General features: G+C 45.9%; 1 protein-coding gene across 4 annotated transcripts in view; it reads right to left on the bottom strand.

Moving 5' to 3' along the window:
* The window catches only part of LOC109881364 (adenylate cyclase type 2), a 72,538-nt gene that overhangs the window by 2,345 nt on the left and 46,814 nt on the right, over nt 1-23,379 (bottom strand). For 3 of the 4 annotated variants that reach the window (XM_031831212.1, XM_031831214.1, XM_031831215.1), the window contains 22 exons: nt 21,999-22,166; nt 21,724-21,873; nt 20,164-20,324; nt 17,032-17,143; nt 16,372-16,499; nt 15,388-15,546; nt 15,023-15,155; nt 14,736-14,924; nt 14,448-14,488; nt 13,616-13,675; nt 10,652-10,729; nt 10,280-10,349; nt 8,285-8,382; nt 8,033-8,117; nt 6,937-7,074; nt 6,602-6,706; nt 6,130-6,314; nt 5,728-5,842; nt 5,479-5,637; nt 1,372-1,518; nt 1,152-1,259; nt 844-958 (listed from right to left, as the gene is read on the bottom strand). In XM_031831212.1, the coding sequence (XP_031687072.1) occupies nt 844-958; nt 1,152-1,259; nt 1,372-1,518; nt 5,479-5,637; nt 5,728-5,842; nt 6,130-6,314; nt 6,602-6,706; nt 6,937-7,074; nt 8,033-8,117; nt 8,285-8,382; nt 10,280-10,349; nt 10,652-10,729; nt 13,616-13,675; nt 14,448-14,488; nt 14,736-14,924; nt 15,023-15,155; nt 15,388-15,546; nt 16,372-16,499; nt 17,032-17,143; nt 20,164-20,324; nt 21,724-21,873; nt 21,999-22,166 (2,704 nt within the window). The remainder of the gene's footprint in view (nt 1-843; nt 959-1,151; nt 1,260-1,371; nt 1,519-5,478; nt 5,638-5,727; nt 5,843-6,129; nt 6,315-6,601; nt 6,707-6,936; nt 7,075-8,032; nt 8,118-8,284; nt 8,383-10,279; nt 10,350-10,651; nt 10,730-13,615; nt 13,676-14,447; nt 14,489-14,735; nt 14,925-15,022; nt 15,156-15,387; nt 15,547-16,371; nt 16,500-17,031; nt 17,144-20,163; nt 20,325-21,723; nt 21,874-21,998; nt 22,167-23,379) is intronic. The other variant, XM_031831216.1, reaches the window with a different exon arrangement.

Here is a 23,379-nt window from a genome sequence, read left to right as displayed (position 1 = left end):
TGTCTGGCTGAGTCAACCACAGGGAGTCAAAACCATTTGACATTTTCATTTTAGTCATTTAGCAGAAGCTTTTATCCAGAGCGACTTACAGGAGCAATTGGCGTACCTCAACGGCACATCGACAGATGTTTCCCTTAGTCAGCTAGGGAAGTCGAACCAGCGACCTTTTGGTTTCTGGCCCAACGCTCTCAACCACTATGCTACCTGCCACTGCTGCCAGTTGTTCAGCCAGACTATTTGTTCATGTTGGAATCTCGGCCTTTTAATAAAAAAATGTCTTCCAGGGAGAATTATGTGGACTTCATTTGTTATTTAGATTTTTCTTGGGACACAGATGTGAAATAAATCCTTTGACTCACCAGTCCTTTGATATTTTAAAATTGTATTTCATGCCAGCTTTTTGTGTTTATGTATTAAAACCCTAATGTGTGCTTTTATCTCTCGAGTATTATAAATGTTTTCCTAAAGCCTGGGGGATCTGCTCAGAATAAGCTGTCTGAAAACTATGTCTCAACAGTACACAGGGAGACCAGCGGTATTATGTAGAGTCAATGTTAGCTATTGTGGACAGTTGGAAAGAATGTCCTCCTACGTGGTTAGATAGACAGGGTATCACAGGGCCAGGAGTGTTTTGTTCTATAACTAGAGCTCGCAATTTCTCCTGACCAGGTCAGGTGCAGGTGTTCAGGAAAAACTCTTAGCACTAGAATAACAACCAATGAAACCCTAATAAAGATGGATAGAACCAGACACATTGCAGACGTAATGGGTAGTTAATGTATATGGTACTAGTTAATGAATATAGTTCATATATGCCCAGGCCAGTGCCCAAGCTTGACTCACCCACACGCAGCCTAAAACTGTTGAAGGAGTGTCTGTTGATGCCATCCAGCTTGCCAATGAGGGCAATGGCAAACTCTACCATGTTCCCGATCTGTGCCTGCTGCCTATCTCGGTCCTGAAACAACACAGTTCATCATGAAGTCCACACACAGGACACTACTACTGACATACATAACTTTATCTATACTGCGACGTTAACCAAGTTTTATGGTAAAGTTCTATAGTATAGAAAATCAAAGGTATGCACAGTTGCATGCTGTGTAACCCCTCCCCTTCCATGTGACCTGGGTCAACTGGTTAGTAGCTACCTGGTTATTCTCCTGTCCTGGGGTGCCACTCAGCCCTGCGGCTGCCATATAAGTGCTTCCGATGGTCTTGATCTTCTCAACTCCACTGAACTTGGGCTTGGACAGCAGCTGTGTGTGGGTAAACAAGTGGATATGTGAGCCAGGGTTAGCCGTTTACTTATTTCTATTACTGGGACACGTGTCATTTTAGTTCATTGATGGTTGCTAGCGGTTCTCTGACCTCATCAAAATCTGCTATGATCTCGTTGAGGAGCCTCAGACACTCCAGGCCTTCCTTGTTGATGTCACACTCCGTGTAGAACTCTTTGAAGTCCGGTACCGAGGCGAACATCACGCACACACAGTCATATGACTTGTAGTACAGATCCTGAGGAGGAAGGAGGTGTACAACTTAAGAGGCAATGCCATGTAGTAACACTAAGCAGAAGAACATAGACATACACTTCACAACAGAGATACAGCGAAGTTTCAGGTTCACACAAGAAATATTAGGAGACATTAGAGCACAGAGCCACATCTTTAAGAAAAAGCCAATTCAGAATGCTGAGAGAGACAGACACCACAACAGTTCTTCCAGTGCCAGACGTTCCTAACGGTTTTCACTGTGTTGACGTTTGGCAAGGAAATAGCCAGTGATTATGCTGTACAAGAGGAGCCAATGTTAAACAGGGCCTCTAAAACCCATTCTCTGGTAGAGAGGGAGGCCATCGAAGTCCCATGCTTCTGCTCCTAGATGTCAAATCTTAGGAAAACTTCAAAGCATATTAACTCGTTTTTCCCCCCCTCATGCTTTTTGTTGTGTTGTTTATTTGATTTGACACTGTGCCATCCATTGGGATTAATATTGTCAGGTATATGCAGTGTTCAAGCTAAGCTGATGAACACTCATCTTTAACAGTGGAAGCAGCTTCAGTACAGTACTTCTCAGGCGGTAACCTACATGTCAAACACAAATAGCTGTTCTGTTGTGTTTGTGCTTCCAGAAAAACATGTCAAGAGTAAATAGTTCAACCAGATTTATACAAAGGCTGAATTATTTCTCCGTCACTGACTTTAAGACCTTAGTCAAAATGAGTATCCATGGTGATTTAGAGGTAACACATAACCCTGTGACTGGGCTGTGGAGAGTCAGAGTGAGGGAGACGTCATAGAGGAGGGGATGTCCATGGTGATTTAGAGGTAACACATAACCCTGTGACTGGGCTGTGGAGAGTCAGAGTGAGGGAGACGTCATAGAGGAGGGGATGTCCATGGTGATTTAGAGGTAACACATAACCCTGTGACTGGGCTGTGGAGAGTCAGAGTGAGGGAGACGTCATAGAGGAGGGGATGTCCATGGTGATTTAGAGGTAACACATAACCCTGTGACTGGGCTGTGGAGAGTCAGAGTGAGGGAGACGTCATAGAGGAGGGGATGTCCATGGTCTTCAGCGGTAGAGGTAAAAGTAAGCCAAGTCCTGAATTTCTGCAAGTTTGTCATATCTTATGAAGTAAGACAAAAAGATATTACAAAGTATTGTCCAGCTTGTTTAGAATAAACATTGTAAATTTCTTGAACTAAAATTACACCGTTTTGATTAAGTGACTCTGCTTATCAGTGGTTTGTCTAGTGTGCTTATGTCTGTATCATGTGGACTATTTGAGAGTGGCTGAGGGTAGGGGCAGCAGGAGTTGAGGACGTTGATGTGGACTATTTGAGAGTGGCTGAGGGTAGGGGCAGTAGGAGTTGATGTGGACTATTTGAGAGTGGCTGAGGGTAGGGGCAGTAGGAGTTGATGTGGACTATTTGAGAGTGGCTGACGGTAGGGGCAGTAGGAGTTGAGGACGTTGATGTGGACTATTTGAGAGTGGCTGTGAGTAGGGGCAGTAGGAGTTGATGTGGACTATTTGAGAGTGGCTGTGAGTAGGGGCAGTAGGAGTTGATGTGGACTATTTGAGAGTGGCTGTGAGTAGGGGCAGCAGGAGTTGATGTGGACTATTTGAGAGTGGCTGAGGGTAGGGGCAGCAGGAGTTGAGGACGTTGATGTGGACTATTTGAGAGTGGCTGAGGGTAGGGGCAGTAGGAGTTGATGTGGACTATTTGAAAGTGGCTGAGGGTAGGGGCAGTAGGAGTTGATGTGGACTATTTGAGAGTGGCTGAGGGTAGGGGCAGTAGGAGTTGATGTAGACTATTTGAGAGTGGCTGAGGGTAGAGGCAGTAGGAGTTGATGTGGACTATTTGAGAGTGGCTGAGGGTAGGGGCAGTAGGAGTTGAGGACTTTGATGTGGACTATTTGAGAGTGGCTGAGGGTAGGGGCAGTAGGAGTTGAGGACGTTGATGTGGACTATTTGAGAGTGGCTGTGAGTAGGGGCAGTAGGAGTTGATGTGGACTATTTGAGAGTGGCTGTGAGTAGGGGCAGCAGGAGTTGATGTGGACTATTTGAGAGTGGCTGAGGGTAGGGGCAGCAGGAGTTGAGGACGTTGATGTGGACTATTTGAGAGTGGCTGAGGGTAGGGGCAGTAGGAGTTGAGGACGTTGATGTGGACTATTTGAGAGTGGCTGTGAGTAGGGGCAGTAGGAGTTGATGTGGACTATTTGAGAGTGGCTGTGAGTAGGGGCAGTAGGAGTTGATGTGGACTATTTGAGAGTGGCTGTGAGTAGGGGCAGCAGGAGTTGATGTGGACTATTTGAGAGTGGCTGAGGGTAGGGGCAGCAGGAGTTGAGGACGTTGATGTGGACTATTTGAGAGTGGCTGAGGGTAGGGGCAGTAGGAGTTGATGTGGACTATTTGAGAGTGGCTGAGGGTAGGGGCAGTAGGAGTTGATATGGACTATTTGAGAGTGGCTGAGGGTAGGGGCAGTAGGAGTTGATGTAGACTATTTGAGAGTGGCTGAGGGTAGGGGCAGTAGGAGTTGATGTGGACTATTTGAGAGTGGCTGAGGGTAGGGGCAGTAGGAGTTGAGGACTTTGATGTGGACTATTTGAGAGTGGCTGAGGGTAGGGGCAGTAGGAGTTGAGGACGTTGATGTGGACTATTTGAGAGTGGCTGTGAGTAGGGGCAGTAGGAGTTGATGTGGACTATTTGAGAGTGGCTGTGAGTAGGGGCAGCAGGAGTTGATGTGGACTATTTGAGAGTGGCTGAGGGTAGGGGCAGCAGGAGTTGAGGACGTTGATGTGGACTATTTGAGAGTGGCTGAGGGTAGGGGCAGTAGGAGTTGAGGACGTTGATGTGGACTATTTGAGAGTGGCTGTGAGTAGGGGCAGTAGGAGTTGATGTGGACTATTTGAGAGTGGCTGTGAGTAGGGGCAGCAGGAGTTGATGTGGACTATTTGAGAGTGGCTGAGGGTAGGGGCAGCAGGAGTTGAGGACGTTGATGTGGACTATTTGAGAGTGGCTGAGGGTAGGGGCAGTAGGAGTTGATGTGGACTATTTGAGAGTGGCTGAGGGTAGGGGCAGTAGGAGTTGATGTGGACTATTTGAGAGTGGCTGAGGGTAGGGGCAGTAGGAGTTGATGTGGACTATTTGAGAGTGGCTGAGGGTAGGGGCAGTAGGAGTTGAGGACGTTGATGTGGACTATTTGAGAGTGGCTGAGGGTAGGGGCAGTAGGAGTTGAGGACGTTGATGTGGACTATTTGAGAGTGGCTGTGAGTAGGGGCAGTAGGAGTTGATGTGGACTATTTGAGAGTGGCTGTGAGTAGGGGCAGCAGGAGTTGATGTGGACTATTTGAGAGTGGCTGAGGGTAGGGGCAGCAGGAGTTGAGGACGTTGATGTGGACTATTTGAGAGTGGCTGAGGGTAGGGGCAGCAGGAGTTGAAGACGTTGATGTGGACTATTTGAGAGTGGCTGAGGGTAGGGGCAGCAGGAGTTGAAGACGTTGATGTGGACTATTTGAGAGTGGCTGTGAGTAGGGGCAGTAGGAGTTGAGGATGTTGCTGTTAGAATGCAGTGGCTCTGTCTCTACCATGCTGACACAAAGATGACATCACAAATCACAATGCCGATGAAGGGGCTGATTCATGGAGCTGTGAGTTGGTAGGTGGGGTGAGACAGGCACTGATATACGGTACAATGATCCATAGAAGTGGGACCGTCCTTACCCTGGGGGTTCCATCCCTTAACCACACTACTGGAAATCATAATAAACCATTTATGGGTAAATCCAAACAATTCCACGACTAAGTGCTTCCCACTAAGCTTTAGTGAGTGCAGGCCAGTGGAGATGGGACCCCAGTGCAGATAGGAGGAGGAGGGGAGGATGAGTTGGACTCAGTCGACTACCAGTCATCCATCCTGGACTCCTACCTTGTACTTCTCAGTAAGTAAAGTGTTTGTGAGGAATCCCACCTCGTTCTTTTTATTCTCCCCAACAAACAGCGCAGCCACATGGGCCGGCAGCACGTTCTCCAGGAGCAGGCGGTTCAGGTTCTCCCTGGTCTCAATCTCATCCTGCTCCGTACGGTTCTTGTTCTTCAGAAGGAAGTCCTGGCGGAAGTATGACTCATTCTACAGGACAGAAGTGATGTGGTCATTTAGTAATAAAAGGAAAAGGGTGAAGAGAGGGCCAACAAAGAAGAGAAAGGAACATGTCCTGACCTGTTGTGAGATGATGAGCATGGTGACCAGGAACAAGGTGATATATATACAGCTCATCACCTCGGGGTGTTTGACCAGCCCCAACGCTCTCAGGATGGTCCCAGAGTCCTCAGTTCTGGAATACAGAGCTCAGGGGTTAGAGGTAATCTAAAGTAAAGCTCAGTATAAACCAGGCTGGATACAATACCAGGTGTTTTATGCACAGTACAGAACAGGGTTGGGGTCAATTCAGTAAGTGGATTGAAATTCAATTAATGAATTATAACAACCTTCATAGAAAACAAATGAGCAATTTTCAGAAATGACTTAATTATATATACATGATTTATTTCTTCCTGAAAATCTTCCTGAATTGAAAACTGAATCTACCCCAGGCCTGGTACACAACACATGATGTAGTACCTGTTTTCATTGAGTTGGTTGTAAAGCATTTGTCCATAGCAGCTGAAGAGACCAGCCTTGGCGCTGAGGATGATGATGTAGTAGGCTGTGGAGGCCAGGATGAGAAAAACCACTTTGAGTTCAAAGCTCACCCCCAGGAACACTCCACAAGCTATGAGAGCCAGGATACAGCTGAACACAGAGTACTGAGAGAAAGATGGGGAGAGAGACCGAGAGAGAGAGCGAGAGAGAGAGATAATGGAGTAAGGAGACAATGAAAACCATCAATGGAAAGTGCCAGTTCTTAATTTCAATGTTTATTATTTGTAATTTATAATTTTTATGTGAAATGGCAGAGTATATATTTGCAAACAACAATAAAAACACTGAAATTGAAAGCATCATTTCATAACTGTGTGTTGCAAGCGTGCCGTGCTCTATCAACTGAGCTACAGAAGACCTGTTAGTAAGGGATATTGTAGGCATCACTCACTGGCAGGTAGAACAGGCTGTCTGGATGTTGCTCACTGGAGTTGTCAGACGGAATCAGATCAGGGTTACCATTGATTTCACACAGTGACTTCGTCTGGATGAAGCACTAGAGGGAACCAGATTTGACTGATAGTTAACCGCTAAGTGGGTCTGACTGAAAACAAAAAGGCTGTGAAGCATGTGTTATTGGCATGTCTGTTGATGACTTGATGTTTTTCTTACAATAACAAGCTAATGCTCTTGTTGCTATTACAAGATTATGTAATTGCATATACACGTGATGGCATTCTGTTCTATGTTTAATCAGTGAGATAGTGAGTTGTTGCGTTAACTTACCAGGTTGAAGACTGCTAGGATGATGATGACCGCAGTGGTGATAGTAACCAGAGGGAGGCGCACACATGGCCTCTTGACCACTGCCTCGGACACAGCAGGCAGCCACTGGCAGGACGACAACTTCTCTGGAAACAAGCGCTGAGGGGTGGGAGGAGCGAGGCATCCAGCCATGGGAGAGGAGGAGTGGATAGGAGGGGGAAAGGGGAAGGGATGGGTGTGTATATGGGGGGTGAAATGCATGGGAGAGGAGGAGTGGATAGGAGGGGGAGAGGGGAAGGGATGGGTGTGTATATGGGGGGTGAAATGCATGGGAGAGGAGGAGTGGATCGGAGGGGGAGACGGGGACAGGTGAGTGTGTATAAGTGGGGGGTGGGGGATAAGCGAGCATTAAGATACACGAGCATGTGACATTGATGACATCTTCCATGTTGAGACAATGTGTGACTTACTAACACAGCAGCACTGAATGTTCAGTCTATTTTCAGAAAGACAGGATAATACACTGAGTGTACAAAACATTAGGAACACCTGCTTTTTCCATGAAATAGACTGACCAAGTGAAAGCTATGATCCCTTATTGATGTCTCCTGTTAAATCCACTTTAAATTAGTGTAAATGAAGGGGAGGAGACCTGGTTAAAGAAGGATTTTTAAGCCTTGAGACAATTGAGACATGGATTGTGTATGTGTGTCATTCCGAGGGTGAATGGGCAAGACAAAAGATTTAAGTTCCTTTGAATGGGGTATGGTAGAAGGAAGGTGTTCCTAATGTTTTGTACACTCGGTGTATCTCTGACTAGTGAATGTAATAACTACACTGCCCATCTGTCTGCACCATGGCATTGAGATGGTATGCACCAGCTGTTAATGGCCAATAACAGCAATGTACAGCTTCCCGGGGATAGATTGGAAAAAAAACAGGGATAGATGGAATAGCTTATAAAACCTAGGCAGAAAGCATGTTTCCACTGTCACAGTAAGAAATACACACAGTACACACACACACACATGTACCCCACCCCCACACACAGTCAACTAAGCCTTGACCTGTCCAGAAATAGGGCTTGTTGTGACCTAAGCCTAAAACTCCCACTGACCTGCAGGTGACCTGCGAAACAGATGCCCAAGGTCAACAGGAGGACACAGGCCAGCACTCCAAATGACATTCCCAACATTTTGGAACTGAGGGACGGGAAGGGAAAAATCCAACACTGAATACCAAAAGCTCAAATATTGGTTGTCATGCCATTATATTTCCATGTTTTAAGAGGAAAGCTATTATTACTACCGTACCTGGCAATAGCAGTTGAGAAATATGTTTCTTATAGCCACAAGGGAAAATCACTCACTCTTTTGTCACAAACATCTGAACCACAAAGATGCAGAAGAAGATGAAGGTGGCACAGCCGATGTAGTGCTTGAACATGGGCAGATCAATGGCTCGGTACTGGGGAGGAAAGAAGAAGTCATGTTTGAACCTCTCACAAATACTAATAACACAGTTTTTACAGTATGTACAGTGCATTCGGAAAGTATTCAGACCCCTTGACTTTTCCCACATTTTGTTACGTTACAGCTTTATTCTAAAATTGGTTAGAAAATATATTTCTTTATCAATCTACACACAATACCCCATAATGACAAAGCAAAAACAGGTTTTTAGAATTGTTTGTAATTTTATTAAAAATAAAATAAAACATAAGTATTCAGACCTTTTACTCAGTACTTTGTTGAAGGACCTTTGGCAGCAATAACAGCCTTGAGTCTTCTTGGGTATGACGCTACAAGCTTGGCACAACTGTATTTGGGGAGTTCCTCCCATTCTTCTTTGCAGATCCTCTCAAGCTCTGTCAAGTTGGATGGGGAGCGTCTCTGCACAGCTATTTTCAGGTCTCTCCAGAGATGTTCGATCGGGTTCAAGTCCGTGCTCTGGCTGGGCCACTCAAGGACATTCAGAGACTTCTCCCGAAGCCACTCCTATATTGTCTTGGCTGTGTGCTTAGGGTCGTTGTTCTGTTGGAAGGTGAACCTTCGCCCCCCAGTCTGAGGTCCTGAGCGCTCTAGAGCAGGTTCAGCAAGGATCTCTCTGTACTTTGCTCCGTTCATCTTTCCCTCAATCCTGACTAGTCTCCCAGTCCCTGCCACTGAAAAACATCCCTACAGCATGATGCTGCCACCACCATTCTTCACCGTAGGGATGGTGCCAAGTTTCCTCCAGATGTGACGGGCTGTCATGTGTCATCCAAGCGGGCTGTCATGTGCCTTTTATTGAGGAGTGGCTTCTGTCTGGCCACTCTACCATAAAGGCCTGATTGGTGGAGTGCTGCAGAGATGGTTGTCCTTCTGGAAGGATCTCCCATCTCCACAGAGGAACTCTAGAGCTCTGTCAGAGGGACCACCGGGTTCTTGGTCACCTCCCAAGACCCTTCTCCTCCGATTGGTCAGTTTGGCCAGCTCTAGGAAGAGTCTTGGTGGTTACAAACTTCTTCCATTTAAGAATGATGGAGGCCACTGTGTTCTTGGGAACCTTCAATGTTGCAGAATTTTTTTGGTACCCTTCCCCAGATCTGTGCCTCGACACAATCCTGTCTCGGTGCTCTACGGACAATTCCTTCAACTCATAGCTTGGTTTTTGCTCTAACATGCACTGTCAACTGTGGGATCAATTGAATTTACCACAGGTGGATTACAATAATTTGGAGAAACATCTCAAAGATGAGCAATGGAAACAGAATGCACGTGAGCTCAATTTGAAGTCTCATAGAAAAGGGTCTGAATACTTACGTAAAAATGTTGTAATAAATGTGCTAGAATTTCTAAAAACCTGTTTTCGCTTTGTCCTTATGTAGTATTATGTGTATGTGATTGATAAGGGGAAAAAATTATACATTTTAGAATAAGGCTGTAATGTAACAAAATGTGGAAAAAGGGGTCTGAATACTTTCCGAAAGCACTAAGAACACGTGTGGTCTGTGTAGGCTAATCAGAGATATAAATAGATTCTGATATAACATTTAACATGTTGTAAGGGTTAGGATTAAAAATTTCAAGTACAAATGTTTTTCTTTATACTGTATCTTACATAAAGGCTCTTGACATTGCCATTGTACAGATGTATCCGTTGTATATTAGGACAGTAAGGCTCCTTTCCACAATGTATAGAGACCATAGAATATGTCAATTGGTAGTTACATGTAGTTATTCCAGAGACAACTGATATATTTCTTCACATTGTATCTATAAGGTTCTAGAGATTTTCATTGTGGAGATGTAACTACTACAGTGTATACTAGGACAGCAATGCTCCTCTCAACAGTGTCTAGACAGCTCTGAGACAGACTCACCTGTTTCTCCAGCTCTTTCTTAGTGAACCACACAGCCAGACTGCTAATCCCCTCAGACTTCACCCACTGCCTGGAGGTCACACGGGGAGAAAGCGTGAGGAAGAGAGTGTGAAAGATTGAGTGGGTGTATGTGAGAGCGAGCTCTCTATTTTTACAACTCAATATGTAAAATACATTTTCAGATAGCTTTGACTCGTCTTTGTCAATATTATTCACAATTGGCTAAATAATACTTTTCAAGGGATATGTTGGTGGCTAGGAAGATTAGATAACATTAGACCCTTAATTCTGAGATTAGGCTTAAGTTTGTGGTCCTACCTAGTGACTAATCTCAGAATGTCTTTTGACTATTTAGTGACTATAGAGACTCACTTGCTGCTGAGCTCATCGATGGTGGTGGTCATCTCATTGTGCAGCTCCTCATCAAACTTGCTCTTCTGGGACTTGTTCCTGTAAAACCTTCAGACAATAAGGAAGAGGTAGACTAGCAGACACACAGACAGAGACCGACAGACACAGACAGACAGACACAGAGACCGACAGACACAGGCAGGCAGACAGACAGACAGACAGACCGACTAACACAGACAGACCAGAGACCGACAGACAGACCGACTGACACAGAAACCACAGACAAGACACACAGACAGACAGAGACACCGACAGAGAGACCGACACAGAGACCGACACAGACAAAGACCGACACAGACACCGACTGACACAGAGAGACAGAGACCGACTGACAAGACACAGACAGGCAGGCGGACAGAACAACACGCAGACAGACAGATTGACCAACATGCAGACCGACCAACGTGCAGACCAACCGACACGCAGACGACCGACGTGCAGACAGATCGACCGACACGCAGACGACCGACGTGCAGACAGATCGACCGACATGCAGACAGACACACCGACACGCAGACCGACCGACCGCCACGCAGACCAACCGACCGCCACGCAGATTGCCCGACCAACACGCAGATCGACGGACCGACACGCAGACAGACGGACCGACACGCAGACAGACGGACCGACACGCAGACAGACAGACCGACACGCAGACAGACAGACCGACACGCAGACTGGCCGACACGCAGACTAACCGACCGACCCACAGACAGACCGACGGACATGCAGACAGACGTGCAGACGGACTGACCGACACGCAGGCAGACCGACACACAGATCGACCGACCGACACGCAGACAGACAGACCGACACGCAGACAGACAGACCGACACGCAGACTGGCCGACACACACCAACCGACCGACCCGCAGACAGACTGACGGACATGCAGACAGACACGCAGATGGACTGACTGACGGACATGCAGACGGACTGACCGACACGCAGGCAGACCGACACACAGATCGACCGACCGACACGCAGACAGACAGACCGACACGCAGACAGACAGACCGACACGCAGACTGGCCGACACACACCAACCGACCGACCCGCAGACAGACTGACGGACATGCAGACAGACACGCAGATGGACTGACTGACGGACACGCAGACAGACAGACAGACAGACCGACCGACACGCAGACCGACCGACACGCAGACCGACACGCAGATCGACCGGCACGCAGACAGACCAACCGAACGACACGCAGACAGACACGCAGACAGACTGACATGCAGACCGACCGACACGCAGACCGATATGCAGACCAGCACGCAGACCAACCGACCAGCACGCAGACCGACCGACACGCAGACAGACTGACACGCAGACAGACATGCAGACAGACCGACATGCAGAGAGGCCGACATGCAGAGAGACCGACAGACACGCAGACCGATCTACACGCAGACAGACAGACCGACACGCAGACCAACCGACCGACCCGCAGACAGACCGACCCGCAGACAGACAGACCGACACGCAGACCAACCGACCAACCCGCAGACAGACCGACCCGCAGACAGACCGACGGACATGCAGACATACACGCAGACGGACTGACCGACACGCAGGCAGACCGACACGCAGACGGACTGACCGACACGCAGACCGACACACAGACAGACCCGACCGACATGCAGACAGACACACAGACAGACCAACCGACCGACCGACACGCAGACAGACCGGCCGACTGACCGACCGACCCGTAGACAGACAGACCGACACGCAGACAAACAGACAGATCGACCGACACGCATACAGACACGCAGACCGACTGACACGCAGACCCACTGACATGCAGACCGACCGACACGCAGACAGACCAACACGCAGACCGACATGCAGACGAACCGACCAACACGCAGACCGACCGACACGCAGACAGACCGACACGCAGACAGACCGACACGCAGACAGACTGACACGCAGACCGACATGCAGAGAGACCGACAAACACGCAGACAGATCGACACGCAGACAGACCGACATGCAGACAGATAGACATGCAGACAGACTGACAGACACGTACACAGACCGACACGCAGACAGACCGACACGCAGACAGACCGACACGCAGACAGACCGACACGCAGACAGACCGACACGCAGACAGACCGACACGCAGACAGACCGACACACAGACAGACCGACACACAGACAGACCGACCGACATGAAGACAGACACACAGACAGACCGACCGGCACGCAGACAGACCGACCGCCGACACGCAGACAGACCGGCCGACTGACCGACCGACCCGTAGACAGACAGACCGACATGCAGACAGACAGACACGCAGACAGACCGACACGCAGACAGACCGACACGCAGACAGACCGACACGCAGACAGACAGACACACGCAGACAGACAAATGGATGGATGCTGGTAAACCAGCCAAGGTCATGCAGGTTATTCAGTCCCAGTGTGCTGTGCAGGGAGGCAACTGGTTTAGGCCATTCTCAGCATTAGTGGAAACAGAGAGAAGGGGTGTGTGTGTCATTCATTCAATAGTGTGGGTATGTGCAGGATGTTGTGTGTGTTAGTTTAACTCTGGTGACTGAACAGTAGTCTCCCAGCAGTACCCATGCCTCACCAGGAAGGAAACACAGACAGACAGAGACACACACAGGGTGTTTATAACAGCACATAACTCCAGTAGGAAAACAAAAAGACACACTTTAAACACTAGGGAGTGGTTACTATGCCCTGCTTGCTTTGTAAAGGCATGGGAATCCCTGTGATGCCCTGTTATACAGAAGAGGAAGGCAGCTCTAGGCAGGATGGGGGGGTAGGGAGGAGTGTTAACCCAGAAAGAAGGGTTGGAGGTTAATGGTGCTGTGAAACATCAAGATTCTCCTCCTCCACTCAGAAGGGAGCAGTTGCGTTGTGAGCCATGCTGGCTCCACTCACTTATAGGTGCTGAGCGGAGGGGTGGGTGAGGAGAAGGGCTCCTCTACAGACTCATCAAAGCTGTCAGGGACCAACAGTGAGAGATAGATACATTCAACATGGTGACATCGTTGTCGCTGTATGGGACTGTTGTGTGTTGTATGTGAGGATTCATGTGTGCTAAAACAACAAATGTCTGTCTCCGTAGAAAGGATCAAATATTAATAAAGCTTGTATTGTAACTGAATAAAGAAACTATTTTGTTTTTATTAAACATTACATGAAGAGGGACTGTTCCTGACCAAATGAAAGAACATAGGAAGGGCCACCGAACACATCGGAAGCAACACAGCCGGTTCCTCTTAAGTGTCCATTCACAGTATCGGTGTCCACTAGAACCACAGCAGGGACAAAAGGTCTTTCGGGGGCAATTTTCTTATTTCACTGTCCTGTCTACTGCACTCACATGTGGTTCAGCTTTTGTCAGTAATGAGGAAAAAGAGACAACTTCTGAGTCCTAAGAGACCAAAATTGATAACCTTATAAAAAGTAAATGTGTGGGTTTTTATATACAATACGTGTAACATTAAGTGGACTTACAAATTGCTTAACATTTACTGTACAGTCACTGATATGTTTGCATTTGGTCATTCAAAAAAAGAACTGGCTTCCCAAATACACATCCACAACCATAAACACCCACTGTATCAACAGACTGATGCATAGCAGGAGTACCAATCCAGTAAGGAGAGTCTGACGTCACCACTCTGACATGATGCCAGTTCAGGACTCTTGTTAACACATAAACAAATGAACTCATCCTCTCTGCGTTCTCAGACTTGGCCTTCCTTACCTCTCAGTGATCTTCGAGTGAGTTGTGCGCAGAGGGATGTCCTAGAAACATTTAAAAAACAACTGTTGTTAGACACATCGTGCGTAAAACAGAAAGAAGTAAAGCAGCATTTAAATATGTCATCAACAGTCGCATCAGTCTTCCACAGGAAATAGTGATGCTTGTAGCAATACATTTCAACCTGTTATGCTTGATTTGATGTGTAAAGTGGACTATTTCTGTTAGAGGATGTATGTCTGGTAATCTTTTCATCGGTTATAATGCAGTGGCCCCCCAGCTGTCACTCACCTTGCAGCGTGATTTTCCATTGACCATGGTGTCTGTGGTGTACCCCTCTCTGCTCTGTAGGTGGGCGAAGGGTTTGACGGCGCCCCAGGACTCCAGGTAACGGGTCATTCTCACTGACGCCCGCATCTTCAGTCCGTCATTCACACGCGGCTTGGGCATGCTGCGGCTGTTCAGAGCCTGGTCCTTAGACTGATGACACACACGGTAACGAGGAGTACAGTCTCACATATACAGATAAGGCCCTTGTAAGGGATTCTGGAGGTAATACTTTAAATGAGGTAGCTCACCCGAGGATCGATGACAAGGTATGTCTGTATGTTGAGCTCCTTCAGGTAGGCATCTCTTAGCCCACCATTCCCCTCCTCCACCTCATAGGCCTTGTTCAGGTGCTTCAGGGTGGCCTCAGTGATGTGGACACGCCTGATCAAGACAAAGATGGGGGTTACTATTAGTAAAATGGACTTACTAGGACTAGGTTACCACTAGTAACTTAATAATTAATGCAGTTAACCCACTGTTCCTAGGCCGTCATTGAAAATAAGAATTTGTTCTTAACTGACTTGCCTAGTTAAATAAAAGGTAACATTTTTTTTAAATGACACCATTAGGATTAAAGATTTACCATACATGGTTAACTCAACCACTAACATACCCAGGTAAGCCTCCAGACTCCATATAATTGGCCAGGGTGACGTCATGTGACCAAACGTCAAACTGCCACTTGCGGAGGCCAATCACACCGCAGAGCACGTTGCCGGAGTGAACGCCCACTCTCATGTTGATGTCCACACCTGTGGCCTCGCGCACCTGTCTGAGCGGCGGGATCAGAATCTGTCAGATGTGTGTATTTGTGTGTTCATTTAGGTTTCCCTGGGATTCCTTCTTATTGCTTTGACATCAGAGCCAGCTGAACAAATCAACTATTTCCTTCTTGTCATAACATGCGCACACATGAATACTGACCACATACGCTGCTGCTACAGTCTATTATTTATCCTGTTGCCTTGTCACTTTACCCCTCCCTATATGTATAGTACATAACTACCTCGATTACCTCGTACCCCTGCACATCGCCTCAGTGCTGGTACTTCCTGTATATAGACATGTTATTACCTCTTACCCCTGCACATTGCCTCAGTACTGGTACTTCCTGTATATAGCCATGTTATTACCTCTTACCCCTGCACATTGCCTCAGTACTGGTACTTCCTGTATATAGCCATGTTATTACCTCGTACCCCTGCACATCGCCTTAGTACTGGTACTTCCTGTATATAGCCATGTTATTACCTCGTACCCCTGCACATTGCCTCAGTACTGGTACTTCCTGTATATAGCCATGTTATTACCTCGTACCCCTGCACATCGCCTCAGTACTGGTACTTCCTGTATATAGCAATGTTATTACCTCGTACCACACAACTCATATCAACACCTACTACTTAGGCCAGAAGGTCCCCCTTGCATTATACAATAATACTACCCTCCCTAACTAACACATTTTATTTACTATACACTATTTATCTCACAATCTAATGAGAATACATGTTGCTAAAGTCCCGGAACTAACCAGAAGGATCACATGTTTAAGTAATTGTTTTCCCCCCAAACGGCCTTGGGGCTCCTCTGAACTCACTTGATGGCCTCACACATGTCCAGACCCATCTTCACACAGTTCTTGGCATGCATGGGCAGGGAGACAGGCAGGCCAGACACACAGTAGTAGCAGTCTCCCAAAATCTTGATTCTCATGCACTCGTTCTCCTGAAGAATGAAACAGAAAAATACCACATAGACCATCTAAGAAGTAGATTACTTGTCGTTTTTCATGTTGTTTGTCTGTTATTTTTGTAATGACTTGGTGCTGCCTATCTTGGCCAGGACGCTCTTGAAAAATATATTTTAAATCTCAATGAGCCCTTCCTGGTTAAATAAATAAATAAAGATGCAGACATGTCAACTGGATTTAGCATAAACACAAACAAGGTATCAGAAGTTCTCCTGAAGAACCAAACACGAATCACATCCATACGTGTCCAGCCCAAGAACTACATGTACTTGTTTTTAAGTATCTGAGATGATCTGTGTCATGATACGCACTCTATAAAATACAAATATTATTATTTGAATTATTATGATGAAGCAAGTACTGATTAATGCCACATAAGTGGATTATGCATTAACACACTGCCGTCTTATCATAATAAACATAAAAATGTAGCTAAATATTAAATAAAAGCTGAAAAGTCTGTGTTAATTTAACTAAAGGTGCAAATCTTACAAATTATTAACTCACCTTTGCAATCTGGTCAAACTTCCCAAACAGCTCGTTGAGCATGATGACCAGCTCCTTCGGAGAGCAGTCGCTGGCCAATCGGGTGAAGCCCACAATGTCAGCATACAGAATACTGTAAAAAGAGAAAAGCCAAGGGTGTGTTCATTAAGACACACGGTTTCCAAATAAAACAAGAAGTATTCATTATTGGACAAGTTTAGATGGTCCCTCCCTGTTGCACATAGTTTCCAAGCATTTTCTTGCGTTTCATGCTTACTGATCACGACCGACCCAGGACATATGGGGTCAAGACATCAGTGTCATAATGAAACCTGTTGTCTGCATGGATACGGCCGGGCTGGCCGCTACACTGATTAATCCCTCTGATGTTGTTGTATCACTAAACAAGGGTGTCATTGTCAGATAATGGTTGACTCCTGGGGTGTTGAAATGGAGTGGGGATAACTGATTACAGCTGGAGGTCTTATCCTGGGTGAACAGTAATCCTATGGGGCTAGAGAGGAGGTGAAGACTGAGTTGAAGGGAGATCGTGCTAAGGGGTTTGGCTCTAAGACAAACTACAGCAGTGTTTTCCCTATATTCATGTAGCGGCATCATTGCCTCCACTCCAAAATATATGATAAAAAAAAAAAATATATATATATATATATATACACACACACAGTACCAGTCAAAAGTTTGTACACACCTACTCATTCCAGGGTTTCTTAATTTTGTACTATTTTCTACATTGTAGAATCATAGTGAAGACATCAAAACTATGAAATAACACATATGGAATCATGTAGTAAACAAAAAAGTGTTCAACAAATTGCAGGAAACTATCTTTAAAACTGTAAAATGTTCTCTCCGTCCATGACAAAATGTATAGAATTGCATGAAATCTAAAATTAAAACATAAAATAAATTGTCTGTAGCCTAGAGGACCACTACTAAAACGTTTGTCATTGGCCACCCCCACTAACACTCCCCCCCACCCCCACTAACACTCCCCCCCACCCCCACTAACACTCCCCCCCACCCCCACAATGCTAACTTTGTCACAGCTGCTGAAAAAAAATCATAGGGGAAGCACTGCACTGTACACTGATTGGTAGTGCTATAAGCTTGTTGTTAACCCTATCCTCCACACAGAGCACCTGACCCAGGCCACCACACATTCAGCCGCCACAGCCTAATCACTGGCTCATTACCAGGGCTCAGAGAGCTAACTACTGCCAAGGTCAGTCCTCATTAAAGTAACTAACGTTAGCCTATTGCTCGCTAGGCAGACCAGCGAACCATGGCTGCCCAGTAACTCTGACTGACAACATCCAGGTGTTTCCTTGGAAAGAACATGTCTAATGACAAGCATGTCTTGTGTCATTACAAGGATCAAATGGGGAGGTGGTTGGGCTATAATTCACAGTAACACCAAAGGGCTTAAATGAGGATTCATCACTAGCTGAGCCACAGCAGCACATGATACAGTCTGATCTTCACAAGGCCTTCTCAGATCAGACAGTTTTAATGTCCCTCCTTTTCTATGAAATCATATTTATTACAAGCCTAAACTTATCAACAAATCAACCAGGTAGTTACAAATGTTAGTTTGTCAGGCTACTGAGAAGATTGAAGAGTTTTGCTGTGTTGACCTTAATTTGGGCAACAAATGGGCTCCCTCTCTCTCCAGGAAGGTAGAAGGTACAGTACAGTCTGTAAGCAGAGTCTAAAACTTAGGGAATCTATTGAACCATCTGCCAAGGTTCACTGGATAGGCTACAAAGCCAATGTCTGTCAGCACTTTCTAAATGAATGCCCATAAAACAAAAGGCCTCATCTGGGTCAATGCTCAGCTAACACTGTCATGCTAAATTCCATGAGAACTGACTGGGCATTGTGAGTGTAAAAAGACCTCCCAGAGCAGGGATGGGCAACTCCAGTCCTCGGGGCCAGAGGATATCAGGAGAAATTAAATGAATACAATTAGAGATCACAAACTATACTAACTATTCAAAGCACACACGCAACATATGATTTAACCCAGTGTTTTACCCAAGGCTCAGACTTTTGTTTCCATCTTTGCGGGCCGGCACCCGGGTCTCACTGGGCCATGGATCCGGAGGACCTGCTCTTACTTGGGGCCAAAGCCAGGCCAGTGGTACTTTTCAGCTGGCATTTACACAACAATGGCTAACTGTGAACTTTAACACCTTCTCACAAAGCAACTGATTCTGCTCTTCCCTAGCTATGGAAACACAATTTCAAAACCAGAATCTGCGACATGTGCCAAATACAACAGGTGTAGTAGACCTTACAGTGGAATGCGTACTTACAAGCCCTTAACCAACAATGCAGTTTTAAGAAAATACAACAAAAAAAGGATGAGATAAGAATAACAAATAATTAAAGAGCAGCAGTAAATAACAATAGCGAGACTATATACAGAGTCAATGTGCGGGGGCACCGGTGTCGAGGTAATTGAGGTAATATGTACATGTAGGTAGAGTTATTAAAGTGACTATGCATAGATAATAACAGAGAGTAGCAGCAGCATGGAAGGGGGGAGGGCATTGCAAATAGTCTGGGTAGCCATTAGATTAGCTGTTCAGGAGTCTTATGGCTTGGGGGTAGAAGCCATTTAGAAGCCTCTTGGACCTAGACTTGGTGCTCCAGTACCACTTTCCGTGCGGTAGCAGATAAAACAGTCTATGACTAGGGTGGCTGGAGTCTGACAGTTTTTAGGGCCTTCCTCTGACACCGCCTATTATAGAGGTCCTGAATGGAAGAAAGCTTGGCCCCGGTGATGTACTGGGCCGTTCCCTAGTATAACATAAGGGTGTTTACACTTGTGTTAAAGTCGAAAAGCAGAAAAAGAGCCAAAATGTAAAGGCAGGGAAAGAGAAAATCAAAGGCTAAAGCCAAAAGTGGAGTTTCATTCAAGAGAACATTTCGGTTGGGGAAATATTTTCCATGTGTGTTATTTGGTAGACTGAAAACCATGCTTAGTTTGACAGGCAATGAGTGACAGGCAAAGGATAGGATTCTACTGTGTTTCTTAGTCATTTTCTTAGAATATAACAGGTTATTTCAACATGCTGTATGTTTCTCAGTCATATTCTTGGTCCTTGACAGGCTATTGTTGTACTGTACCTGACGTTCTCGTGTCTCTTGACGTAGAGACTGTGGAAGTTGTTGTCTTTGACGAGTCGTTGCTGCTCTTCTTTGTCCTTGCAGTCTTGCAGACGCTCCATGATGGCCAGCTTCATCTTCATGGAGATGTAGACAGGCAGCACAGACTGCAGCAGGTTCTCCTACACACACACACACACACACACACATTAGCATCAACACACCACACCCACCCAACCACACACACTGTCCGATAGACAAAGGGCCATGAACCCAACCCAATCTGGGAGAAACCCAATCTGAGTATCAACCAGCTGTCAGAGTGTCTTGCTGATCTGGTAGCTCCACTAACAAGGGCCTCATTCACTTAGATTACTGTTAAAAGCTTTATAATCATTGTGCTGCCAGTCTGGTTGTACAGCCAGTCAACAGACAGATAGAACATTGCTTTGAGAGCCTCTGGATGGAATTGAGTCAGGTGAGATGAGAATCTAAGAAGTTAATAAGGAGATGTCTCAGGAAATCATTCTTCAATCCCCATTGACCCCATCATAATTCCTGTTCACCCGTATGATGCAATACTGAGGCACTGGACTACTATCTTTCCTCTCTGGTTTGGTGGAAGAAATGTAAAACTGACCCAAGACCAGTGTCACGGGGCAACTGCTTAGGCCTATATACTCTCCCAGATAGATTACCACCTGCTGGTTCAAATGACTGGAGCAGGTTTTCCAGTAAACCGTAAAGCATGGAAAGTCATTCTGCACAAAGTGGCCTTGATTCGGTTCAGTCAGCTCAGCTCTGTGCTGTAATTGATCTGGCAGATTCTATCTGACTGGGTCTAGAGAACAATGGCTTAGTGCTCTGTGGGAGGGAGGGAGAGAGGGAGGGAATACTGTTCACCTCAGCGTTGGGACCCATTTCAAACCCTCCCTTCCCTCTTCTCTTTATTTATGGTGCCTGTGCTCTTTGGCTAACCCCTGTGGCACTGCTCCTTTTTTTCGGGCTCAATACAACAGAGTAGAACAGAGCCGGTTCAAATGTTAACGATTATATCATTCCATTCTGTCCTGCTAGGCAACAGAGCAGCCAGCGGCCTCCTCTCTCTCACGGAGTGTGGTGTCATTTCCTAAGCAACTATTATTACAAATGAAAAAAATGATGGTTAAAAAGCCATTTGAAACAGACACCCGTTTTTTACTAACGGAGCACACACAGACATGTGTCATCACAATGAAATTTAATATGAGGGGGATTTGATCATCGTAATGAAAAATACAAGCTAGAAAACAACAAGGCTGCTGGTCTTAAATGAAGTAAAAAATTAACCAGTGCTATTATGTTTTTGCCTAACACTATTAACTTGTATTAGTCTTTCATACTTCCTGTATTCAGTCAGGTCAGCCTCTGTTCAGAAAGAGACACCAAAAGCATCTTATTCAACCAGACCATGATTTCCAGGATTTCTGATACACTGGGAGATTGCCCTCGCCAAATAGGTTTCTAATCTCAAGGGTCTTTCCTTAAAGGTTAAATAACTAAATCAAGAATATAGCAGAGTGTCTGATAAGATGTTCTCACCTGTTGTCTCTTTTCTATCTCCAGCTTCATGCGGATGCCCAGACATCTGAGTGTATCCTGGAAAGTCTGTCTTAGTGCTCGCTCCATCAGGACCTTATGGAAGGCCCCCACCACACTGCCACACAGAAACACCACCGCATTGGACAGCAGCTGGGGACAGAGGGACATATATTACATCCTAGCTGCACAGCATAAGCATTTTATTGTCTGTTTTCAGAGAATCCTCACCAGGAGATCATGTATAATTGTTACTAACAGCATAACTAATAACACACCTGATTGGCCAGAAAGGGGCTGGGATCTTGGGTGTTGAAGACAGTGAGGCGTAGAGTGAGGACCATGATGTGAGAGAGTGAGGAGATCACACTGAGCACCACAGCATAGCACATCTGGAATGGCAGCATGGTGTACACTGTGAAGATGATGAACAGGAAGAAGGGAACCTACAGGAGAAGAGAGAGAGAGAGAGAGATAGGTCAGACTGATATGACACGAAACACTGTGTGGGGAATGAGTCTCGGATTGGCAGCACTACACCCAAAGAACAAGTGGTTTTACTGGACAACTGTCACATCAGTGTACTGGCAAGATATGCTATAACTAGACAAATATAACTTTTTGATGCTTCTGTTCATGTGTGAAAATAATGTAGGTACACTCAGTGGCCAGTTTATTAGGTAGTTCACATTCACAAAAACACAAAAAATGGTTCACTCCTACAGAAAGTGAGTCACGTAGCCATGGCTTGCTATATAAAGAAGGCAGACAGACATCAAGGCATTCAGTTACTGCTCGATATAACGTTAGAATGGACAAATTAGGTGACCTAACAACTGAGCGTGGTATGATCGTCGGTGCCCCTTTGCCTCCAGAACAGCCGGAATTCATCAGGGCATGGATTCTACAAGGTGTGGCGTTCAAACGTTGCTCAATTGGTATCAAGGAATCTAACGTGTGCCAGAAAAATATTCCCTATACCATTACACCACTGTCAACTGATGTGAATTTAAACTCACATCAGGTTTTGTTTGTTATCACATGGAGAAGGTTGCATGCTCTGTGGGGTAGATCTTAAATCAGATAACTTCTTCAGGGAAGGAAACAGAAACTGTGTGAATCGTAATTTTGCAACAATGACCAAAGTAAGGATTTGGCGTAAGCAGCATGAGTCCATGGCCCCATCCTGCCTGGTCTCAACGATACAGGCTGGTGGAGGTGGTGTAATGGTATGGCTAATGTTTCCCTGGCACAAGTTAGGTTCCTAGATACCAATTGCACAACGCTTAAACGCTACACCTTGTAGAATCCATGCCTGAAGAATTCAGTAAATGGGGGTCCGACCAGTACTAGATGGGTGTACCTAATAAACTGTTTGTAGATGGAGAAGAGGAAGAGGACAAAGGAAGTGGGTGTCATAGAAATACAACATTATGTTAATCACATTACTTTTATAATACAATGTATTCCTATATTAGTACATTCACACTGTTTTTCTTAGAGGCAACAGAATAGGGCTCTTTGAACGCTCATGTGTCTGTGTTAACGCTGACAGTAGATTTCCCATGGCTTGGTGATAACCTAAAGACTGCATTCCATTCCATGATTAGTGTCTGTGTGCCTGTCTGTCGGTGCCAGGGGGACCCAATCTCCATTTAT

Source organism: Oncorhynchus kisutch, linkage group LG8, assembly GCF_002021735.2.
Source record: "Oncorhynchus kisutch isolate 150728-3 linkage group LG8, Okis_V2, whole genome shotgun sequence".
NCBI lineage: Eukaryota > Metazoa > Chordata > Actinopteri > Salmoniformes > Salmonidae > Oncorhynchus > Oncorhynchus kisutch.
The sequence above is the reverse complement of the archived record's forward strand: the minus strand, read 5'-3'. Positions and strand labels throughout refer to the sequence as shown.